We start from the raw sequence: 24,069 nt of genomic DNA on the forward strand, positions 1-24,069 counted from the left end.
GGTACCTGGATGGCCTCTGGAAACCCTGTGCTCCTTGGCATCAGGATTACCCGACACCACTCTGGCAGAGGAAAACTGAGGGGTTTTGGAGGGAGGCAGTGCCAACCTGGTGCTGTGAAGACAGCCCCTGAGTCAGACCCTTAGTGCATCTAGCCCAGTATTGCTGACACTGACTGGCAGTGGCTCTCCAGGGTTTCAGGCAGAATTCTTTTCCTCACCCTACCTGGAGAAGTCGAGGATCAAACCTGGGACCTTCTGCATGCAAAGCAGATGCTCCGCCACACTGAGCTATGGCCCCTCCCAGTAGACAATAATGGGCCAGTGGTCTGACTCGATATAAGGCCATTTCATATGGCAATAGAAAGATTTAGTTGTTTGTAAAGGGAATGGTTTTCAAGTGATGTGCAGCCTGATCCTATTCATGTTTCTTCTGAAGTGCCACTTTATTCATGTAAGTACCGCTCTGTTTAATGGCCCTTACTCAGAGATCTGCATAGCTTCCAGGGGGTAGCTGTGTTAGTCTGTCGCAATAAAAAAAAAATAGGAAACTCTTGCAGCTCCTTAAAGACAAACAGATTTAAGGTGAAACAAGACTGTTGTTTAGGTCTGCAGAGGAGTGCAGCGAAGCAGAAAAATAGCACGACTCAGGGGCTATAGCCTCTTATACCTGTAAAGGCATGTATCGGATCATGTTGTTTTTCTAAAGCAGAGGTGGGCAACATGCAGACCATTGGACACATGTACCCCCTTCCTTTTGCCCCCAACAAATGGTTGCTAAGCTTTAAAACAAGGCTTACAGAGAGCATGCACCTTACTTTAATGCAAATCGCACTCTCCCGGGCGTCGGGAGTTAATGTTTTGCATTAAAGCAAAGTGCATGCTCCACTTTTAAAGGCCCCAAAATAAAAATTAAAAAATGTAGCTTTTCTCTCACTGCTGAAGTGCTGCCGAAATTCAGTGTCAATTTAAATATGGCAATTTCAGCAGTGTGTGTGTGGTGGCGGTGATGGGGGCTGAGGTCTCCAGGGGAGTTCTGGGAGGTTGAAATTGGCTCCTCGACCCTCCAAAGTTCCCCACTCCTGCTTTAGAAAGGAGGGATTTCCAAGAGGGACGTATAGGTGTGCGCCAACATGAGTGCACTTAGTCCTTCCCTCACGCACTGTTTCCCTCTTCTGAATTGCCCTGGAGCTCCTTCTTGCCAGGCCATATAAACACATGTTTGGAACTCTAGCAGGTGAAGAAAGTTAAGCACACTCCACCACACTGCTTCTTGGCTCCAAATCCCCAAAGCTGCTGTTCTTTTTCTTTCCTCTTTTTGCAAGGTGTTGGGGCAATGTTACATGTGCTTGAGCTTCTCCTGCATCAGCTTTCCCAAAGTCCATAATGGGGGAGGGGGATTTGTATCTTGCTGTGCTGATAATTGGCTGAGACTGCCCGCACAAATCACTGGAAGTTAGACATACGATTCATACTAGAAACACAAAAAGTAGACGCGTTGGTGACTCATGTGTTAGCTTTGGCTGCTTCTGTGCAATGCCCAAAGCCTCCCTCAGGCCCTGGAATCCCTCTGTGGCAGCATGGTATGCCAGAAGAGATAAACTCAAACTTCATTCATCTTTCTTTAATCCTCCGTAGGATGGCTCTTTATCACTCTGTTTTCGCGACACTGAAATGATGATGGTTTTATTATGATTGTAACGAATCTATTATGTAAAGTTGTCTTCTAGCATTGCTTTTGCCCGTGGATTAGCATCAAATACACAATATTCCCCAAGAGTGACAAAATGTTCTTTCCACCATGTGTGACATCTGTGTGCTTCCACATTACATTTGGGTGTATAGATAGATAGTGTTGGTGGTGATATGTCTGCATAGAATTTTTATATTTGTACAAAAGAGAGCTAAGGTCCATTATTACTTGGGACTTTAAAATGTAGACCTACGTATAAGGAAAGGAGTCCAGCTGCATACTTAGACACTTTGCACTCACACCAGAAGGAAGGTTGCTCTCAAACATAGGAGGTACAGACGAATTTATAGCTCTTCATTCAGCTGCGTTGCTCAAAGTTTAATGAAGGAAAAATTCCAACATCTCTGTCTGAAGCATTTTTCTCTTCTAGCTCAATTCTATGGATTTTAGTCCAATGGCATCACCTCCATGGTTGCTCCCATGTTGCCCCATAGACATTTTAAAGCTTCTGTCCATGGAGGTCACACTGGAGTGCAGGTGTAGGTAGGTTGTAGCTCTGCTGATGTTTTGGCCTACAACTCTCAGTTCCATAGCCAATGGAGAGGGGTGATGGGAGTTAGAAGCCAAATCATTTGGAAGGCCAGCATTTGCCCACCCTGCTTCAGAGCATCATTACATACAAGGCAAGCATCGTACCTCCCAGGAGAATGGGCAGCACTTGCATGTGCCATAAGCAAATCCACTTGGGTGGAAGTGGCTTTCCAAAGCAGCATGGAGCAACCAGGGAGGTGGCAGAGTTTCATCAAACTTCGCAAGTAAATGCATTCCAGATGGAGATGTCAGAACTTTTCTCCTACTTCACTATGAGCATAAGAGATGAACTGAAAACATTAATTTAATCAGTGCCATTTTTCAAAGTCTCTTCTCATTGTGTCATTGTTCTGGGTGGTGATGATTGTGTTTGTTTGTTTGTTTGTTTGTTTATTGCAGATTTTGGCCAGTTAATAACAGCAGCAACTGGAGAACTTCTCCCAAATGGAATTTGGTCCTCAGGCTGAAAGAGGTTTAACATACTCTTCAAATACTTAAAAGGTTGTCACGCAGAAGAGGGCCAGGATCTCTTCTCGATCCTCCCAGAGTGCAGGACATGGAATAATGGACTCAAGTTAAAGGAAGCCAGATTCCAGCTGGACATCAGGAAAAACTTCCTGACTGTTAGAGCAGTACGACAATGGAATCAGTTACCTAGGGAGGTTGTGTGATCTCCCACACTAGAGTCATTCAAGAGGCAGCTGGACAACTATCTGTCAGGGATGTTTTAGGGTGGATTCCTGCATTGAGCAGGGGGTTGGACTCGATGGCCTTGTAGGCCCCTTCCAACTTTGCTGTTCTATGACTCTATGATCCCTGGCACAGGGCATAACAAAGCCCTGTCCCTTTTCTGTTGTAGGAGCTCACAGTTCTTGACTGAGTGGAAGGCGGGGAGTGCTGAACAGGCCATATATTCCCTATAACATCTGGTACATTGAGTGCTCCAAGGCAGGGGAAGGGCATGAGATGGGGAAAAGTGGGTTCTTTTAAGGCCCATGGAGATCACTCTGCATGTGAGCACTACCCCCCACATGAAGAAACCCATTTTTCCTCCCTCCCAGTAGCAGCTTCCAACAAAGCACCTGTCGTCAAGCAAGCAAATATGCAAAGCTGCGAGTAGAAGGCATGCAATGACATGATCACATCCAACATACTTCTGGGCAGTGTGTGGTGTACCCCAGCATCTTTCCTAGGAGAAGCTCATAAGTTGTTTTATGACTGTCCATTCATTTCCAGCCTTCCCCAACCTGGTGCCCTCCAGAGGTGTTGGACTACAATTGCTATCATCCCTGACCATTGGTTAGGCTGGCAGAGGCAGATGGGAGGTGTTGCCCCAAACATCTAGAAGGCACCAGGTTGGGGAAGGTGTATTTAGCCAGATTACTAAGTTAGATAAGTAAGGTTGCAATCCTAAACACACTTACTCGGTAGAAGGTCCAGTTGAACACAGCTTGACTTTTACTGAGAGCCAGTGTGGTGTAGTGGCTAGAGTGTTGGACTGGGAGTTGGGAGATCCAGGTTCTAGCCCCCGCTTCAACATGGAAGCTTACTGTGTGAGCTTCCATGCAGCCATTTGGAAGTTGGCTTTCAGTGCTGTGGTGCCATTTGGTTTGGGGGAGCATGTGAATGACATGACCACAACTAGGGCAGATTGTGTAGGCATTTCCCATGCAATTGGCACCTTCTCTCCTGTTGGGGTATTGCTGATGTGGGGAATAACACCTAAGGGCTTACATCATTCCCATGTGCCCCCCCCCATGTAAGACTGCATCCTACAAATACATCACCTGTATGGCAGCGGTGCAGTCATGTTTTGCCGTCCATAGCCCCATTGTTTCTTTCAGCCACAAGGATCATGGCAAAGCTGGAGGAACAACTAGATATGGCTTTCCTTAAAGCAGGGGTGCAGAACCTCAGGCCCAGGGGCCAACTGTGGCCTACCTGGGATCCCAATCCAGCTATTCAGAGCTCCCCAGATGGCACCTCCCCTGGCCCCACCCGCTTTCCCCTAACCACCCATCAGTGGTTTCCCAGCATCTGTGCAGCTTTTCTCCCCATTCTAAAAGGTTGAAATGTCTCTCCTAAGACTTAGGTACTGGCAGTTAAGCTAAAATATGCTGGCCATTTGGGTATTTCAGCCCCACCCCTTTGGCCTTTAGCCCCACTCTGTTTGCCATCTGCCCACACACCACTGGAATCCAGCCCCTAGAGCATCCCTGAAATGGAATTTGACCCTTGGGCTGAAAGAGGTTCAAAATCCGGGCTCTAGGCCTAGTGCTGCCAATGGCCTCCCTGCACGGACACCACCTGCCCTTCCCCCACTGCCCTGCCAGCCAGTCTTCCCTCCATTTTTGCCTTGGTGGCAGCTGCTCCTTCTTGTCACTCTAGCCAGCCTCACTAGCAAGAGGAAGTGCTGAAACAGCCAGCCCAGTGGTCTTTACATCTCTCCTGTGCCCTCATTGGCTGTATCTCCCCAAAGACAGAGTCTGATTGGTTCAGGTCACTGCTACTCAAAACATGAAATGCTGCACTGTGGGACCTGCAGGGTGGGCTAGCCAGCTGCCTTGCCACTGCCTTTTGTCAGCGAGGTCAGCTGACTGGGTGAGGAGCGAGGAAAAGCTGCCACCACTGCCATCACCACTGGTAATGGCCCCAAGTGCTGCAGGGTCAGGCATGGATGGGCCCTTCTGAGCCTCTGAGTCATAAGGAACTGCCCATCCATGCCAACTACTGATGCCAGGGCTGGCTCAGGGTTTGCCCTTGCCCTAGCAGATGCCGAGCAGTTGGGTTTCATTCTGCTGATCAGGCCTATTAACTTCAGTGGTACAAAGAACCACAGTTAAAGCAAATCTGTCGTAGGACCCGGCTCTTGCTTATATATAAAGCATAAAAATGACATTACCATTCATCTTACTTCTGTATTTGCTGTTGCACAATGCATTTTTTTTTTATGATCAGTAAGAAACATGACTGCAGGTCGGGTTAATAATCACTAGAACAAGTGACTTTCTCTTGAAATAACATGTTACTTTTTTAAAAAAAATCATGAGTGCTCTGATCATTAATATAAACAATCATAAAGTGTGAATTAGATTCTGATTCTCATGAGAGTATCAGGAAAGAAATCTTATTACAGACTGAGGGATTGTGTCAACCATACATTATAGTCAGAATTATTCAGATGGGCTTGACCAGTACAGTGTTGGATTCTGAGTATAGACTCACAGCTGTGCACACACCACTGTCTGCTACCTAACTCTTAAAGTAAAAAGTTGATTTATCCAAACTCTCTTCAAATATGGTCATGGTGTACATGACTCTCATTAACACATGCTTACATTTCTTGTGCTCCCCATATTGTGCCAGGTAGTGGGTTTTTGTGTTTTTACTACAAGTCAACTCCATGTTTCAAAGAACTTTAGATCATGAGGCATGACAGGAAACTCTCCATCCTTTGTACCATGACTCGTGGAGGGCTAGGAAAACGCCTAGTTACCCACCTACCTTGAGGCCCTATCCAGCGTGTATAAGTTTTGGTGTTTTTCCAAAGAAACCTAGGGCTATAACAATTTTAATTTAAACTATTATTATTAGAATTTACCCACCCACTTCATATCCATGCCCATGAAAACCGTAAGAGCTCTTTCTCTCAGGAGTGTTTGAAGTCTTCCAAATGGAATGGCATTCCCGATCATATAGGGAGGGGAACCCCGTGACCTTCCAATAGTTCCTGGGCTAACCCCCCTTACTATGAGGTCTGGGGCAGTCATGAATCCAACATCTGGAAGGCCACAGGTTGACCACTCCTAGTATAAAGAGACTCTTCACATAAAGTTCAGCCTTCTCCAAGCTGGTCTTGTGCCCTCCAGATGTTTGGAATGGCAACTCCCTGCATTCCTGACCAGTGGCCAGGCTGGTTGGAGCTGATGGGAGTGAAGTCCAAAACATCTGGAAGGCACCAGGTTGGGATATATATTTCCTTATCCTGAATGCATGGAAGTTGGTGCAATCTCATTTGCTCTCCATCCACAAGTTCGGACTGTCCAAACAGGGCTAAGTTATGTTCTTATTGATATATTTTATTACCCTTTCATGTGTGTCCAACAAACAGGCCTCGGTGGGTAATGGTGCCCTCCAAAGGGTTTCTTCTGCAGATCTTCATACTTTGGGCAGGTTCATAGTAAGACAGGTGGTTCATTAGATAGCCAGGTCCTAAGCCGTTTAGGGCCCTAAAGGTTAAAACCAACCCCTTGAATTGAGCTGGAAACCAGTGCAGGACTTTCAGAGCTGGTGTAATATGGTCCTGAAACAGTACACCTAGCTGCCACATTTTGCACTGTTTGTAGCTTCCAAATGCTCTGGTTCAGTTCAGTGGGTAGCCCTGGCAACTTCAGTCGCTTGCTATCTACAAAATGAGGTTGGTGTCAGTTGCTATGAGAAAAAGCAAGTCAAACAGCGAGAAACACTGTACATGGAAAATATTGTATAGGTTTTGAAAGAAAAATCCCCCCAAGCAACAGATGTATAAAGTGGGCAATTACATACAATTACAGTGCTTTTTCTTTTCTTTTTTCTTTTTTGCACTAGGAAGCTTTCTTCACAGCATCCCACAGGTTTAAACAAAAGCAACACACTCTACCATGTATGGAGTCAAGCTCCTTTTAAACCAGAATAGAATGCACTTAGCTTTTCTAAGAGCAACAATGCAGAATTTATACACTTCGTGCAACCTTCAAGCACCTTGCTGAGTTCTTCTGAACACACATTTAGTATTAGGGATCTTGCGGGGCTGCTAAAGATATAATGAGTTCAAAAAGACTGCCAACTTCATATCCATGATGTCAGTAAGTCAAAGAGGTTTCATTCCAATTCTCAAAAATATTCTTATTTCCAATCTAAAACTGTCCCCATACATCCAGGCTATTGGCCTAATTCTAGTTTACCTTGCTAAAGTGAAGTCAAAGAGCTTCATATCTGTATAATACAAGAGGATGTCTCTGCCTGTTTGTCCATCAGTGCCACAGCGCCAAGATGGTGAAACCTAAACACCTAAAAGTTGGCATGCATTCGAAGGGGACCCTGGTGTGTGCATCTGCCTAACCTCTTCAGCCACCAGGGACAGACACCCCTAACCAGCACATAGCTTGACAGTCCATACCAGTTTGAAGCCAGGGAAGATTCATAGGCCGAGGGACAAAATTATACACCTGTCCCCTCCTCCCTGCTGTGTGTCATTCCCCCCTTAGGGGAATGGAGTGGGTAGACTCCACCTTCAGGGGCCTATAGGGATGCACTGTGGCAGGAGAAATTCTAAGGATGCTGGCAAGCATGGCCTCACTCAGACAGAGCGAGCACAGTATGTCCAGCTCTGACAACTGAAAGCTTTGCTCTGTCAACTGAAAGCCTCTTCCAACCCATGCAAAGCCAGGTCCATTTCCTAGTTCTAAATATTAAAAAAATGCCTCATGCAATAGTAATTAATGTTTTATTTCACAAACATATTCTCCTAATAAACGTTTGATTGCACTGCGAAATGGTCAGGTTACAATGGAAACATCCTCAGATGTACCCTTTGTTTTATAGAGAATCCAGTCCTTATGTTTATTTATGGAGAGTCATAGTGAGAATGCCAAAACTTTCCTTATTTGTATGCGCAGCACTGATAACTGTGCATAGAACTACACACTAAGTGCAGGAACCTTATGGGGCTAGGTCTGCTTAGCTTCAGCATGGAACACTTTTATGTGTGTTCTTCAACACATTTGTGTGTGTATATAGTGTGGTGGTTAGCAACTAATTGATCTCAATCTAGCTAAAATTAGTGGAAGCATGTATAAATAAGGTGCCAACTGTATTTTTCTTGCCTCCTTTTATCATGAGTTACTCAACCATTTAAAAGCAGAATAAAAACTACGCCTACAATGATTGGCATGATTTGTAGAAAGGCATTGTGATATTGGTGGGTTTATCTTCAATTCCTTTCTTAAGATAACAACATTGTTAATCTAACAACACTGTTGACAAGGCATGCCAAAAAAACTGCCCAAAAGGTAAATAAGGAATAGTGATTTACCATTTATTTATTTATTTTAAAAATTTTATCCAGCCCTGTATCACTAGGATCTCAGGGTGGTGTACCATTGACATCTCCCAGAAAATTTGGGCTATCTTTGGGAAGCAGAGATCCTTGAAACACAGGCATGGTTATCATGCTTCCTCAGTCTTCCCGAAAATGTATGGTTAAGTTTCAAGAAATGATGTTTGTTACATGCACTCTGTTATCAAAGATGCTTGCAGTAGATGCACAAAGTTGGTTTTCCTTGTTTCCACAAGGTTTTGGCAAGGGTTACCATTATGTAAACGCTTTTCTACACAAGGCTGTTAATCCACTGTATCTACTTTTAGTTTTGTTGCGAGACAAAACTGAATTGAGATCTGAGCACTACACAAGAGCATTTCCTTTCCTGCATTTCCACTACATAACCTCTACGTGGCACTGTGGTATAGCAGAATAGCTCAGCTACACAAATGGAAAAAGCATTTTCGTTAGCTTTCAAAAATAATACTGCATTTTCCCTGCTCTAAAAAATGTCACCAAAATTTTTCAAAGGTCTTGGACAACACTTTCCAGAAGTCCTGATCATTGGCCATGCTGGCTGGGGCTAATGGGAGTTGAAGTTCAAAATATCTGGAGGGCACCAGGTTGGGGAAGGTTGAAATAACCAAACCTGGAAAAGCATGAGATGAATGTTGTTGTTGACTTTGGTGATATTTACATAAGCTTAATTTGTAGAAATGCTTTTAGTTAATTATGAAATGGATGAGTCTTCCTCCACTTGATGCCTTCCAGATGTTTATGATTCAACTTCCATGTGCCTCAGCCAGCATGGCCAATGCTCAGGAATGATGGCAGGTGTCTTACAAAATATCAGAAGGGTACCAGGTTGGTATAGACTAAAATAGCCTTTTCTCAACTCAGCACACTCTATATGCACTGAACTACAACCCCCATAATCCCCAACTCTGAAGGTCATTAGGTAATGCTGGCTAGGGATGATGGCAGTTGAAGTCCAAGACCTCTGGAATGTGGTGTGTTGGTGAAGGCTGGATTAAAGCTTCAATTTAAGCAAGCATTCCAATGCACATTGTCTTTGTGCAACTTTCTGTTATGATTGGAAAGAATTTATAGTCCTTTCAAGTCAAGCCCACTTTGCTTCACCTTTTCATCACTCAATATTGCAAGTGATCCAGAAAGCCCACATTCATTCTCTCAAACTACACTCACAAAAGAGGAGCTGTATACATTCTGCCCACATGAGGGAGCACATCGTTCTTCTTGGCCTTTTAAGATGAGTCCCCCCTCCCTCCCCATTTCCATGGCTGCAAATTAGGGAAAGTAAAACATCCAGCACTTCAGAGTCCTTCAGCTGCCACTAACATTAATATCAGGCTCTCAACAATGTTAAAATTAGAATGTCCCCTCCCCAGTAGAATAAAAAGAAAACATCTTAATATTCATTCAGCTTAATTTTCAAGGGACAATATTAGAACTGGTGAAATGCTGAGTCCTGAACACAAATTGATGAAGTAAAATTAGTTACCGCAAACTGAAGTAAGCAAAAAAGTAAAAATCAAAGTGATGCTTGTTGGATGGCTGTCACAGCGGTTGACGTAAATGTGCGTCCCTCATGCCTGGGGAGCTGGAAGGGAATCTCCTTATCTTCTTCAGCAGTGGGTGGACAGGGAGGCAAATGTTTCCACCTTCTGCGATGAAATCCTGCTTATTTGTTTGCTGGAACCCACCCTCCCTGCCCCCGTTTTACTTGATGCATTCATAAATGGAGACAAGGATAACATAGGGTGACCATATGAAAAGGAGGACAGGGCTCCTGTATCTTTAACAGTTGCATAGAAAAGGGAATTTCAGCAGGTGTCATTTGTATATATGGGGAACCTGGTGAAATTTCCTCTTCATCACAGCAGTAAAAGTGCAGGAGCTATACTAGAGTGACCAGATTTAAAAGAGGGCAGAGCACCTGCAGCTTTAACTGTGGTGATGAAGAGAAAATTTCACCAGGTTTCCACATATATACAAAAAACACCTGCTGAAATTCTCTTTTCAATACACCTTTTAAGGATACAGGAGCCCTGTCCTCCTTTCCATATGGTCACCCTAGGATAAGAAAGGGCTGAGGCCTGCTACAACTTCCCAGAATGTTGTCAGGCCTAGGGTCAAGCTTAGTGGTGGAGTGGTATATTTTGAAGGGCAAGTGCACAACAGGAAATTCCCTGTAGCCCCCAAGGAGAATCCAAACATCCAGCCATCTCTCTCTCTCTCTCTCTCTCTCTCTCTCTCTCTCTCTCTCTCTCTCTCTCTCTGTATTATGTATGTCTTCTGTAAAGCAAATGGCCTTCTCTGTTGTGACATGCTAGTTGTGGAATGCCCTCCCCTTGGAGGCCCAACTGGTGCCAACACTGGCTTTGTTTTGGTGCCAATGTGGCTTTTTATAAAAGCCTTTGAAGGATAAATTTGCCTAAGCTGCATATAGTTTTGGTTTTATTTCTTTCAAATTTTCTACTGGTTTTTCCTTGTTAATAGTTTAATTTGTTTTTAGCTGTGTGAATTATTTATTCTTTTAGACTATTTGAACTGATTTTATCTGTTTGCTGACCTGAGGCCCCAGTCATATAGGGCAAGATACAAAGGTTTTAATAAAATAAATAAATAAAATGGTTATTAATTCTCCATTCAAGAAGAAGCCATTCCAAAATATTTTTGAATTAAGGCTGTCTGACAGCAATATTATTATTATTATGTATTTATTTATATAGCACCATCAATGTACATATATTGTACAATGTACAATATATTGTTGCTGGGGAATTTGGGGAAATCCACTTGCCCCCAGCTACTGTGAGGATTGCAGCTAAGCTCAGATGGAACGGAGAATACCTTTTGAGGCGGAGGGGGTGGCAGATGATCTCATTGTTCCTACTAATAGAAAATTCCTGATGTGTTGAGCCTGTGAGCTTTGGTTCCACTGCACCACTAGTCAAACTACACATTAATTACCGTATTTCTTCGATTGTAAGATGCACACTAATTTCAGTACCACCAACAGAAAAAAAAACACCTAAGACACACCTGCGATTCTAAGACACACCCCATTTTTAGAGATGTTTATATGGGGGAAAAAACTGTGTCTTAGAATTGAAGAAATAGGGTATGTAGTGTGCTGCAGCTACCCCCACTGGTTTCCCTAACATATCACTTTAATTAAACAGATATTATCAAACATCTGAAATTTAAATTAATCCACATCTCCAATTTTGGAACTGACATTTTCCACTTCAAACTTTGAGTGCATCATACTTTTTGGCATCATATGATGTTCTGCTTTTGAGTCACCAGACCTCAAGTATGACATTCCAGGTGTGGTCAGCCGTTGAATGCATCAGGTCATCTTCCAAATACTCCGGATACTAAATATTATCTTCAGCTATTAGATTCAGTCAAATATGAACTACTATCGTATGCCAGGAATCACAAACTGCTGATATTTTAAGAAGTTGACAGACAGCAAGCCTTGGCTACTAGTAACCTACACCACAATTAAACTCCCAGAGTAACTTCCTGTTCTGATCTTCCAAACAGAGAATTAGCTTGATCAAGGAGTACTGTGATCATGTCAGTTACAGTCTCAGTCTCAGGACGGAATGAATTCATTTCTTGATTTTCTGTATCTCACCCTGTTGGGGTCAGCAGTTTTGGTTCCTGTTCTTCTCCCTTTTTGAGGCCTCTGTTTCCTTCCATTGAGATGACTGCTCATATCACTCAATTATTTATTTATTTATTACATTTATATCCCACCTTTTTTCCTCCAAGGAACCCAAGGCAGCGTGCATAATCCTCCTCCTCCTCCTCTTCATGTTATCCTCACAACAACAACCCTGTGAGGCAGGTTGGGCTGAGAGTATGTGACTGGCCAGTCACCCAGTGGGTTTCCATGGCTGAGTGGGGACTAGAACCTGGATCTCCAGACTTCGAGTCCAACACCTTAGCCACTACACCACACTGGCTCTTGGGCCTTGAGTAAGACGATGAGCTTGCTCAAGGCCAAAGGCGAATGCTCTTAGACATGGTGAAGGCAGACCTTAAGATACAATTATCTTAAGATTGTATCTTAAGATACAATTATCACGTCCCATGCTGTGTTTTGTCCTTTGTTTTGGTCAGCATATTGGCACTTTCCAGCGTGCAAACATAGGTCAACCTTAACTTCCAAACATGTGCATAAAGTTGCATGGTTTAATGAAACAATTATCTCTGCTATGTAGCTCTGGACCCACTTAAGGGGTTTGAAGTACAATATCAGGCTCTTTGAAATGTGCCTATAAAGTAAACCATCCAGGAGCCAAACCACAGATAGCATACCGAAGCATGATTGCATATGTCCCCAAAGAAAAGCCCTTTTAATGAACAGGCTGCTGCCTCAGCCACCGTTTCCAAAGAGATATGAAATGAGGATTGCATCTGCAGCGTATAGTGTGTTGACCTAATCCTAAAAGCAGTGGTGTGAGGGGAAGGCAAATGAATTGCCAGTACTTAGGGTGGCCGCTTATGTGTTGCTAAAAAAGAAAAGATGTGTGAGCCCAAAAGAAGACAAAAGAGGACTTAGAACTGCACAAATCAGCATATGCCATTTCACATCCATAGATGCAAATTTGGAAATAAATACTATGATTTAAACAGAAATGCAATACATCTTGCCATAGCACGGAAGACGGTGGCCACATGAACAGTGACCAGGGATGTTGGAGGAATCCGCAATGGAGTTCAGATTTCTATGAATTCGACCTGTAAATTCCGTAGTGGCCAGGCTTTTTCCAAGTCACATGGATTTTGTGGAATTGTAGACAGTTTTTCACTTTTGGGGAGAGGGATTTGTGCCAATTCTAATTAGCACTAATGTGCATAGTGCATTACTGCTAATGAGCAAATGCCCAAATGCACTAATCTGCATTACTTACGGTAATTCACATTAGTCGTATTAATGTGCATTAGTGCATTTGCATTAGGATGCACATGTACAGTAGTGCTAATTAGTACTTGCACTAATGCACATTAGCGCTAGTAAAATGAAATTCTGATTAAAAATAAATAAATCTGATTCTGTCCATGAGCAGATTATGGAAAAAAGGCCACCTGACAATCTCTGAAACACAGTCAGAATGGATTTGACAAAATCTGGATACGCCTTCCTGGCTATACTGTCGAAATGCTAACTGTTGATGGGTAACTTCAAGGCTCAGCTTTCCCTTCTTAGGGTTCTTAAAAAACAAAACACAAAACAGACTGTCAGCCTTTCAAAAAGAGGACTGTTGACTGATGGCCCTTAAATTAGAGGACTGTCCTCTGTAATGTCTAAATGTTGCATCATAAAAATGCAACCACAGGGGAAGCTGTCTATGAATATAAACTTACTATTCCTGCTCTTGATTGCTGTATGTAGGATTCTAACACGGAAACCCATGTTGTACATACCCTTCATCAAAGTGGTAACTCATGACATCCTTTCTGATAAAAAGGGTTACAATTAGTCCTTAGGCTAAAAATTGGCTGCAATAGGCCTTTTCATAAGAGGAATACACACACACACACACACACACACACACACACACACACACACACTTCTGCAATTACTTTGAAAGAAAAAGACCATACACACATTTACACTGCATTTCCTGCCTCTTGCCAAGATCTGGACAGGCACTACCAACCCCCTGCCCTTCCAGTATATAACCTAGCAGAGAGAGCCTTTGAATAGGATGAGAACACATTTATGGGGGATACTTCTTTCATTCCCTGTGTTTCCAATCTTCAGGGGAAATATAGCCAAAATGGCATTGCCCACCCAGAAGAGGGAGGTATCAGGAGATTTGGCGGAACCCAATGGAGTGTGTAAGTGCAAATAACCTTTATGAAAAAATGATGAGGTGGGGGTGAGGAGTGGAGACGGGTAGCTCCAATGTCAGTGGGGCAGTGAATCTGCTCTGGGTTTCTGTCAAAATCAGACAATACTCTGAAGGAGCTATCCAAAGTGGTTCAACAGGGGAGAGCTATCCCTTCATTCCCTGAAGTGAGGAAACATTTTGTTGGAAACAAAATGTAGGAATAGATGGACCTTGGTCTGATCCAGCTGCGCCATTCTTATAATCAAGTGCTGCCACTAACAGAGCAGAATCGTATAAATTTGTCTTTCCTAAATACATCACATGTCATAAATAGAAGAACAACTTCAATAATGGTATCTGCTTTCCTAATCTGTGAAGTCTATGGAAACTTCATCGGCCTTTCAAATATCTCTTGAGAGATCTGAATTGATCTGAAGCCAACTTTGCAACATGTTAAAAAGGCTCGTTTCTCTCAGAGACAAGACGGGCAATGTACAAGTGAATCTGGATAATCAGCATTTGAACTTACACATACACACAGCATCCCGAAACTAGATGCTGGCTAATCAGAGCTGTGCTAATGGCAGCAGCTAATGACAATATACAAACTACTCCTATCAATCAACCAATACAACTGAAAAGGCTTAACAATTAAACAATTAAACCAAATATTCACCTGTTTCAACTTGGGAGGCAAAGGTAGTGCTTTCAAGGAATATGTGAATTATTGCCCCCACATGGTTAATTATGGAAATTTTAGCCTTTTATTTTACATCGGTTCACTGCCATTCTTCCCCAGATATGAAGCTACCTCAGCTGCATTTTTTTTCATATGATTATTACACCATCTTTCTCCTTGAAAAAGTCATGTGGGAAGTCCCAGCTACTCAGTAATCATCTACTGTACAAGATTATGTCACAATGATACTTCGCTTATCATATATGACCACATGATGATGTCACTGAGGTCAAGGCTTCAGGAAGCATTTCCTTCATTCTCAGTGTGTGAACATTATCATCCCCTATAGTGACATGTCTAAACAATCACTGAAAGGGGGCACTTTTTGATGATGCTAAAAAATAGTTGTGAAAATTGCTCCTTTTTTGGTTCAGGTCTAGTTATTTCTCCTCCTTTGCTAGTGAATTTAGATGAATGAGTTATAGCAACCTGGCTTGCCTATAAACCTACCCTACAGAAACAAAATCAATATCCTTTGTTTCTGTGCGCCTATATCAATCCATTTTATTTGTTTTAGATAAAGGCCATAAAAGGGCAGGGGACTGATATAATATATATATTCACATAGGTAATTTCTAAGACACAAAGGCTGGCAAATAAATATCACAACGTATACAAATACTGAGTCAAGCCAATCTTCATTTGCTAAAAAGCATTGCAAACATGTGAAGAAAGCATGGATCTATTTGTAAATAAGATAACTGTGTAAATGCATACCTGTGCCTCTCTGCCACTTTATGTGTACCCTAGCACCTTGATTCTAGAAAATCTCCATTTTGTCTGGAAAGATGAATCAGGCAGGGGCTTGGGAAGCCAGGACAAGTATGCAAAGCTACAGTTTACACTGGCTTCCCGTATTTGCCATGTACAACAGGAGTGGCTTGCTTTCATTCGGCAACAGGTTGTGAGACCTCAGGAATATGCAGAAATCTTACTTCCTGCCAGGTTCCTACTCATACAAGCCATCCTAGGTGCACCTGTTTGAATTTGCTATCAGGGAGCCTAGATGAAACAAAGCTCCATCCCTGAAGCATTTACCATCAGTAAAGCCATTAACACTCATTAGCATTCATCAAGGACCTACAGTGCAAAGATATACAATTCCCTTCTGTACTTTGCACTTTTGCATGAAATAAGTCTGTACCTTTTAGAATGCTACTCGCCCTAGAGTATGCATTTTATTTTCCCTACTGTACATGTTTTTGTGCATTTTTTAAAAAATCGAAAAACTTTATTGCAAAATTCAGAGAACTTTGAAAACTGAACGATAATTGCATTCTGGTTCACATATGAGCAGTTCACTCATGCAGCTTGTGCATGATAAGTCAAAGTTCCAGAGAATTCTGGCTGATCATACCATGCGACAATGGTAATGGCTGAAACATCAAATTATGGCTTCCTGCAAATCAAGAGATTTCCAATCTCAGCCTACACAGTTAGGTCCGGGATTTCATTCTCTAAATCATGCTGATGGTATTAACTAATTCTTCCACAGGCAGAATAGAAGGCTTACCAGTTATATTATACTATTGCTGACTTCTTGGTATTTTCACAGCTGACACCAAAAGTGTTGTTTTCTTTCCCCGTGTCTATGATATGCAAGTAAGGTCTATGTTGGCTACATGGTACATTTGATTTTTCAATGGCTCTCATCTGGTTACTAACTGCCTTAACAATGCACACACAAACAGCATGAGAGATGCTCAGAGGCACTTTCAAAATGATGTGTGAAATGCTGAAAAGAAGCCAGAAGCTTTGTTAGCAATACTGCCAGGTTTTTACTCTATTTGGCGGTTTTACCACCTGCAAATTCATTTTCAAATCAAACAAAAACTTCTGCTTCACCTCAGCAGGGGAAGAAAAACCAATTAAGAATTGGTTAAGCAGTGCCAGAGAACTTAAAAAATCCACTTCATATTTGAATGTTCACCTCTGGAATGCCAGTATCAGAGGTTAGAAGTTCATCAAGGAACAAGTAGCAACCTGGAGGTTGTCCCATGACATATCAGTGCCCTGCCTATCACCACAATAAGATTTTCATCACAGTGCAGGACAGACAAATTAGAAAATGAGAATAAAAAAGCAAAACAAAAACTTTGCTCAGGCTTGTTGAGCCGAGGAAAAATATGTAAATGTTTACCAGTGCAGTTCTTCTGAAAGTTGGGGTTCTCCAGAGGGTGTCCTGGAAGGCGACACTGGAACCTATGCTGCCAAAATTCTGGGAACCAGGGGTTTCTCGTGTTGGTGTCCAAACGGATTTTCAAAAAATAGTCATCAAATGACAAGACATCTGGAGACTGTAGCTTGATTGTGATGCCTCCATTTGCTTCAGCCTCATACCCTTCAATGACTTCGTCTCTATCCGCCCATCCATCACTGAAAAGAGAAAGAGGGGAAAATAATAGGAAGGGGCAAGAACATATGCCAAAGTGCATCCTGATTATATTGAAGCAGATGCCCTTTACTCCATCAAAACAACAACATTCCAATATGACATAGGAGGAAAAATATGAAAAATATAATTTTCTCCTCCACTATCTCCTCTTCATAGTATTACTTAATATTTATTCATACACGCACACACACCCGCAGCATGCCAGGTATTGCACAGAACTCAAAATCACTTGGGGAAGAGAAGGCTTCACATAAGGTGGCTAATATATCTTCTCATTTGCTCCATTTAGTCTAGCTTTCAGGTTGTTTCTCCTGGAATTATTGTATATACTAATAGCAAACTCGGATCTTCAAGTATCAGTAGACAAAATAGTATCATCCACACACAAGATTTACAGAAGGATTTTTTTTAATGTGGGAGGGGGGGACCCAAAACATCCCATGCTCAGTGGCCACACAATGTTGGCTAACTGGAAACAACTGGAAACGGGGGAATGGGAGGAAATAGGTAATCAAATGGAGTATCCTGAAAATGAGTAAGGATGGTTGTCAGGATGTCTGAACAGGTGCACTCTATGCTGCAACATTTTGTTGCAGGCCTCACTTGTAAATCTATGTTATTGAAAATCTTAATTCTCAAATGCTAGAAATTCATGGGCTGAAAGAAGTGTTCAGCTAGATTTATGAAAGCAAACATTTTGTATTTCTCTACATGAACTTAAGAACCACTTTTAGGATTCTAGGCAGTTTAGATAGCATTTTGCACTCCATGGGGTGGGTGGAATAGGAAGACACGTGCCCGTCCATTTTGACAAACCTTTCCTCTCTCCAAAAATCTCAATTAGATTGTGACCATAACAGCAAAAACTGAAGCTGATGAACTAGTTAAAATCAAACAAGGACTGAGAAATGCATCCTAATGTGACAGAAAAGAGAGGAAACATATCTTAACAACATTGTCAGTTGAAAGAAAATCCACCTGCTGTTCACACACAAGAAAATTCCGGAAGTCTTTTCATATAGACAAATATGCTCTCCCTCCTCTGTACCAAAATGAAAACAAAACAAAACAGAAACCTCCAGAAATTATATGCATGAGATTTATCTGATAATAGCCATGTCAATGTTTTTTGAAATGGATCATTTGGGAGAGGCATTTCTGCCTTTTAAAAGGTTAGTGCATAAACTCTTAAGATCACACTTTAGCAGCTTTCTCCACATCTTTCCGTTGTCCCCAAAGAGCAATAGCTTGGAGTTTAATTTAAGTGCAAATGTAAGTCAGTCTGCATTTAATTTTTAATATGCTTGGTCATGTCACTAGAGAAACAGATTATGTTGGCAGCTAAGAAGTGGCTGCTTCCATCTGGAATGATACCAGCAGCTTTTTCTGCCACAGAAAGAGCTTAATCTGCTTGCTTCACACAGCAGCAAAGAGTGCAACAAAAATAATAATTAATGACTTACCATAAAGAATTTACATCTGACCTGAAGCCAATTCCAAGGGTTGTTCACAACACCGAAGAGATAAAATGTACATGGGTATCATTGTAAGGGGTACTTTGCAACCGTAAAGCAAATCTAATGTCAAGATAGACTAATACAGGCAGAACCTCAAGAAGATTAAACTATTCCTTGAGCCACAGAGACAGCTATGGGGATTCCATCACTCCTGTTCTCTGCTTTTGGTATGCCTGTAATCAAAACTGTAGTCAAGGAATTCATTACCTCAAACCTGTATGTGACTATGAAGTTTCCTGCTCAGGCCTATGGCCTACTTTTTCAGGCCAATGGTGGGGAAAAGAAGGGTCTCTATCAAGATCCCTGGGGACAGAAGGTGGAAAGGTGGGGAATTTGGAATGGGAAGGAAATTGGTGAAGGAGGGGGAATGCTATTGGCAGAGGGTCAGGGCACTGGGGAGATGACAGGTAGTAGTCCAGCCCATCTGGAAGGTACGAGGTTGGGGAAGACTGCTGGAAGGTTATAACGGCTGAAAGGTCTTCAGTCTATACCTTTACATGTTGTCCAGAAGGGGAATTGGGCCAGTTGTTGTGACTTCTGCAGTCAATGCCACAGTGACTTGGAAACCCTAAGAAGCCAACAAAAGCCATGCACAGAAGGGATGAAATTCCACATATTGATTTCAGCCTACCAGCCAATTATTCACACCCATCCAGTATCTAATCAACATTGGGAGACATCCAATGTTCTGCCAGCAGACCTAGGCTTGCAAAATGGAATTTTCCCTTCTCCTCTTTCCCCCTGCAGCCCCAGTGTCCCCAAAACTAATTTTAGAGGATCCCCAACCCTCTAGAGCAGATTTTGGGGCTGCAGGGGAACTTGAAACCCCCTTCTGCTAACCAAACTGTTCTATCAGTGGGAGACAACTGTTCATCCCAAACTTCGGCAAAGCAGCATTTTGTCCTCTTAAAAACTAGATTCTTCAATGCATAGCATCACTTCATGCTCATAGCATTAGTTCAGTCATTCCTCTAGTATTTACATGGCTGTGCCCACTGACAGTTTTCATTCCAACAATTTTCTAAGATATTAATCAGTACCAGATGTAGAAGTGCATCCATCTCAGAGTACAGACACCTCCCCCCCCCCGTGTGCTATATCTGTGCATGTCATGCACAAATATGGAGGGAGGGGTGCCAAAGGACTATACCTCTCATTTTTAGGCTTCTCAACATCTGAACATTACATAACCGTGCATTTTTGTTTGTGCATAACAGTCCACTTCTGTCTATCCTAAATAGTAATTAACCAACTAGTCCCCAAAGAATTGTGGCTCTTAGTAGCATCTATCTGTATGATCTCAATTTCTTCCTTGTCATCTTCGGATGTAGAACTCCTTTATTTAAGGCATTCCTGAGGGGTATCTCAGAATGAACAGTGTGTTTCTCTGTCCTTGAAGAAATCTCACTCACCAAGTTGTGCTTTATAGGACCTTGAAAGTGCCATGCTGTGTGCTAGGAAAAGGAATCCCTTTAGGTTAAAAGTTAAAATAATGCACCCTCCACTTTTTAACCAATGGCACCTTTTCTTTTTTGTTTGGAAACAGCAGCCAACTCCTTCTGGGATCATGTATTTAAGGTGAAATCTTACTGACTGAATCACAGAAATCCATTTTTATAATCTCTTACTACCTTGAGTGCTGTTCCTAATGGTGTTTCTTCCTACTTCATGAGAGTGCAAATATATGCTTAGGTTGCAGTGCAGCCACTGGTGTATCAGTGCAATCTCAGAAAGTTGTCCTTTTTTTTGGTAAGAGGTAGAAGACTGGGTTACAACATTTTAAAGTGATGATGGTGTTGACATCACTACCCTGGCAATAGTTAACCTTACTAAATATATGTGTGTCCTGTAATATTGTCGGGTAGCACTAAATTGAGCAGAAAGGGAAGGAATGTTGGGGATGTGATTTCATTCATTCATTCATTCATTCATTCATTTAGACAACCTTTCCATTTAACTCCCCACCCCACCCCCAGGTGGCTTACTAATGAAACTGAAAACGATATTCATCCCCCAAAAACCTGGGGCGGGTCTGGGGCTAAGTTACCTACATAGCATTCTAAAGCCATTTGGACTACTACTGCACCATCTCACCTGGCACATTCTCACATACATTCAGAAGAAGTGTGATCCAAAGAAATGTGTAGAGGCTACCTAGCAGGTCAAATGTGTCCCATTTGCCACCACTGCTATTCTGCATAAACTAATCTCAGGTACAACTATGCATGTCTATAGATAAGGTTGTTAGAGTAGGCTTGTAATCTCTGATACCTTTTGCAATCTGCATGAAATTGATGGTTCCTCTATGTGCAGCTCTCTCAGAATAATAATAATAATAATAATAATAATAATAATAATAATAATAATAATAATAATAGATTTCATTGCTCCTTTTAGCAGAGTGGCCCAATTCACATATATCACTAAACCAAAGTTTAAGAACAGCCCCGCTGTATCAGACCAAGTGTCCATCTAGTCCAGAACTCTGTTCACATAGTGGTCAACCAGCTGTCTATCAGGGACCTACAAGCAGACATGGTACAACAGCATCCTTCCACCCACGTTCTCCAGGAACTGGTGTAAATAGACCTCTGATACTCTGATAGATTAGTTTGCTATGTGCATGAGACTTGGGCTCATGTGGTTCCTCCTTTTTCTTCCTCCAGCATGGCCATGATGAGATCGGAAAGATCTGCTTCTATTTTCAACTAACTGTGATCTGCTATTTATATCCAAACCAGTAACTATGATTAGTATTAACTAGCATTTATTGGAGCAAGCCAGGATCATAAGCAATAGTTTGAAGTTGGCTTGTTTCTATAAACCACATTTATTTATTTATATCTATTTATTTATTATTTTATTTATTTATTACATTTTTATACCGCCCAATAGCCGAAGCTCTCTGGGCGGTTCACAAAAAAACAAACTGCCTATATTTTATATATTTGACTCAGATTTTAAAGAAAACACATGGGGTTGGAGGACTGAGGGACCCTTCAGAGTAGATTTGGAGTGTGTGTGGGGCTGCATGAGGGGAGAGAATGGGGAAGTCCTCTTCCACAAGTAGAATTCTTCTGCTGATGACAGTTCTGGATCCAACGCTTGTGGTGTGGGTGGGGAACCACTTTGCACATGAAGTTAAAAAGCAAACCTAAGGTCTGCTTATTCTATGGCTGATTAAATCAACAGTTGTTCAGGTGACATAAGGACTGGAAAGGCTAAGAGAAATATAAGAAAAATTCATCTTGACTTCTTTTTCCCCAACTAGCTGCTTATGAACAGATTGCTAAGCTCTCAGATGAATACATTATTCTGAACTACCTACTTATTTCTTCAGCTATTCATCTAAACAGTCTTCACAAGCTGTTCATTGCAGCTGTAGTTACTCATGTGGTGTTAGCAGGGTTCAGAAGTCTCAGGGTATTACTTCTATTAATCAGTTGAATGATTTATATAAGTATCCAAATTACTGGAATTAGTTAGTAGTTCAATACAAATTCTGGTGTGGTGAATACATGAGATGTGTATTAGGGGGTCTATGTCAAATGTTTGTCCAGTTCTCTTTTGGGGACAAAATAAATAAATAAATAGTGCTGTATGAAGGCCCTCCAAAATGGGAGTTCTTTTCATACAGGTTCAAGGTCACTCTGGTGTGATTTAGCATCATATTCCACCCCATGCCACTCCCTTTTAGGGCTTCTTTTTCCTTTATTACATTACCCAGTCAATTGGAAAGGTATTTGTGCTGCTACATAGCCAATCCGTTTTGGGTGTATGTTGATGTCACTCAAGGCAAATGAAGCTAATTAAGAGGGAGGCCCAGTTTTCAAGCATGAATGCCTGAGATGGAAACTCTCTCTCTCTCTCTCTCTCTCTCTCTCACACACACACACACACACACACACGCACGCACACACACACACACACACGAAAAGTAGTGGTGGTGATATATTAAAGATTTGTGAAAAGATCCCCCTACAAGGATATTCATCTGAGTGCACAGAATCAGTACTTATGTTACTCAGAGTGTAGATCTGTGACAAACTGTGCTATTTACTTGTACAAAATTGAACATTCAACCTCCCCCCACCCACAACCTTTGTGTTCTCATTTTAAAAAATGTGGACAAAGAAATAACTTTTTCTACAAGATATTTATGTTCAAGCACATCACACATGGTGTACAGTACCGTCCAACAAGGATGATTTGGGATCACTTGCATGTACTTGGATTACGAAAGAATAACAGTCAGTTACTCTGTTAGCATCTACATGCAAGACATGCCTTGGCATGCACCTTTGAGAACTGCTAATATGCAAGCATAAGCAGACACTTTTACAAAATGCTGAAGATGCTAGCAGTGTCAGGGATCCTCATGGTGACAACTCCAAGGAAACACGGGTGTGATAGGCCGATAAAAATGCATTATGTAAATATATGCAGTGCATATGGTACTTATGATTGCTGAACATATATTTACAAAACAGATGATCTGTCATCTGCTATAATGTTACAACTTATATTTTAAAGGTGTGTGTGTGTGTGTGTGTGTGTGTGTGTGTGTGTGTGTGAGAGAGAGAGAGAGAGAGAGAGAGAGAGAGAGAGAGAGAGAGAGGAACCCTGCAGGAAGTATAGGACATAAGGAGTAATGGTCTAAAATGCTGATCTATGATGAAATATCAATCATCTACCTGCTAGAGTGGAAAACTTCAATTCCAGGAATCTCTAGGTGTCTGCAAGCTTATAAATTGCAAAATAGGTATTGACACACTTTTGGTGCAAGGTTACAGTATCTTAGGAATTACACAGACTATTTCATCAAGCAGCATAGTGAAGGAGGTTACTCATAACTATACAAGAATACAAATTTAAACTATACAAATTTAAAACACCAATCTGAAATGTATTTATTTGATGTCCCATTTGTTTTAATGTTCAACTATGTACAAATAATTGTGCTAGGATCACAGCCTCAGTATCATTTCTTACACAAAGAAAAAAACAATGGTTATTATTGTATTGAAATGGTTATTATTGTATTCTATTAAAAATAAGTGAATGGCATTTCATGTTGATTTCAATAGGCTAAACAACAACAACACAATGATTGCACTTTTTTTAAACAGTAGAAAAGAAAACTACTTAGGCTGCAATCTTATACCCACTTACCTGTGTGAGT

At 41.7% G+C, this 24,069-nt stretch overlaps 1 protein-coding gene across 2 annotated transcripts in view; it reads right to left on the bottom strand.

Moving 5' to 3' along the window:
- The window catches only part of GRM1 (glutamate metabotropic receptor 1), a 224,946-nt gene that overhangs the window by 56,030 nt on the left and 144,847 nt on the right, over window positions 1-24,069 (bottom strand). For both annotated transcript variants that reach the window (XM_063124574.1, XM_063124575.1), the window contains exon 3: window positions 17,116-17,351. In XM_063124574.1, the coding sequence (XP_062980644.1) occupies window positions 17,116-17,351 (236 nt within the window). The remainder of the gene's footprint in view (window positions 1-17,115; window positions 17,352-24,069) is intronic.

This window comes from Elgaria multicarinata, chromosome 4 (assembly GCF_023053635.1).
Source record: "Elgaria multicarinata webbii isolate HBS135686 ecotype San Diego chromosome 4, rElgMul1.1.pri, whole genome shotgun sequence".
NCBI lineage: Eukaryota > Metazoa > Chordata > Lepidosauria > Squamata > Anguidae > Elgaria > Elgaria multicarinata.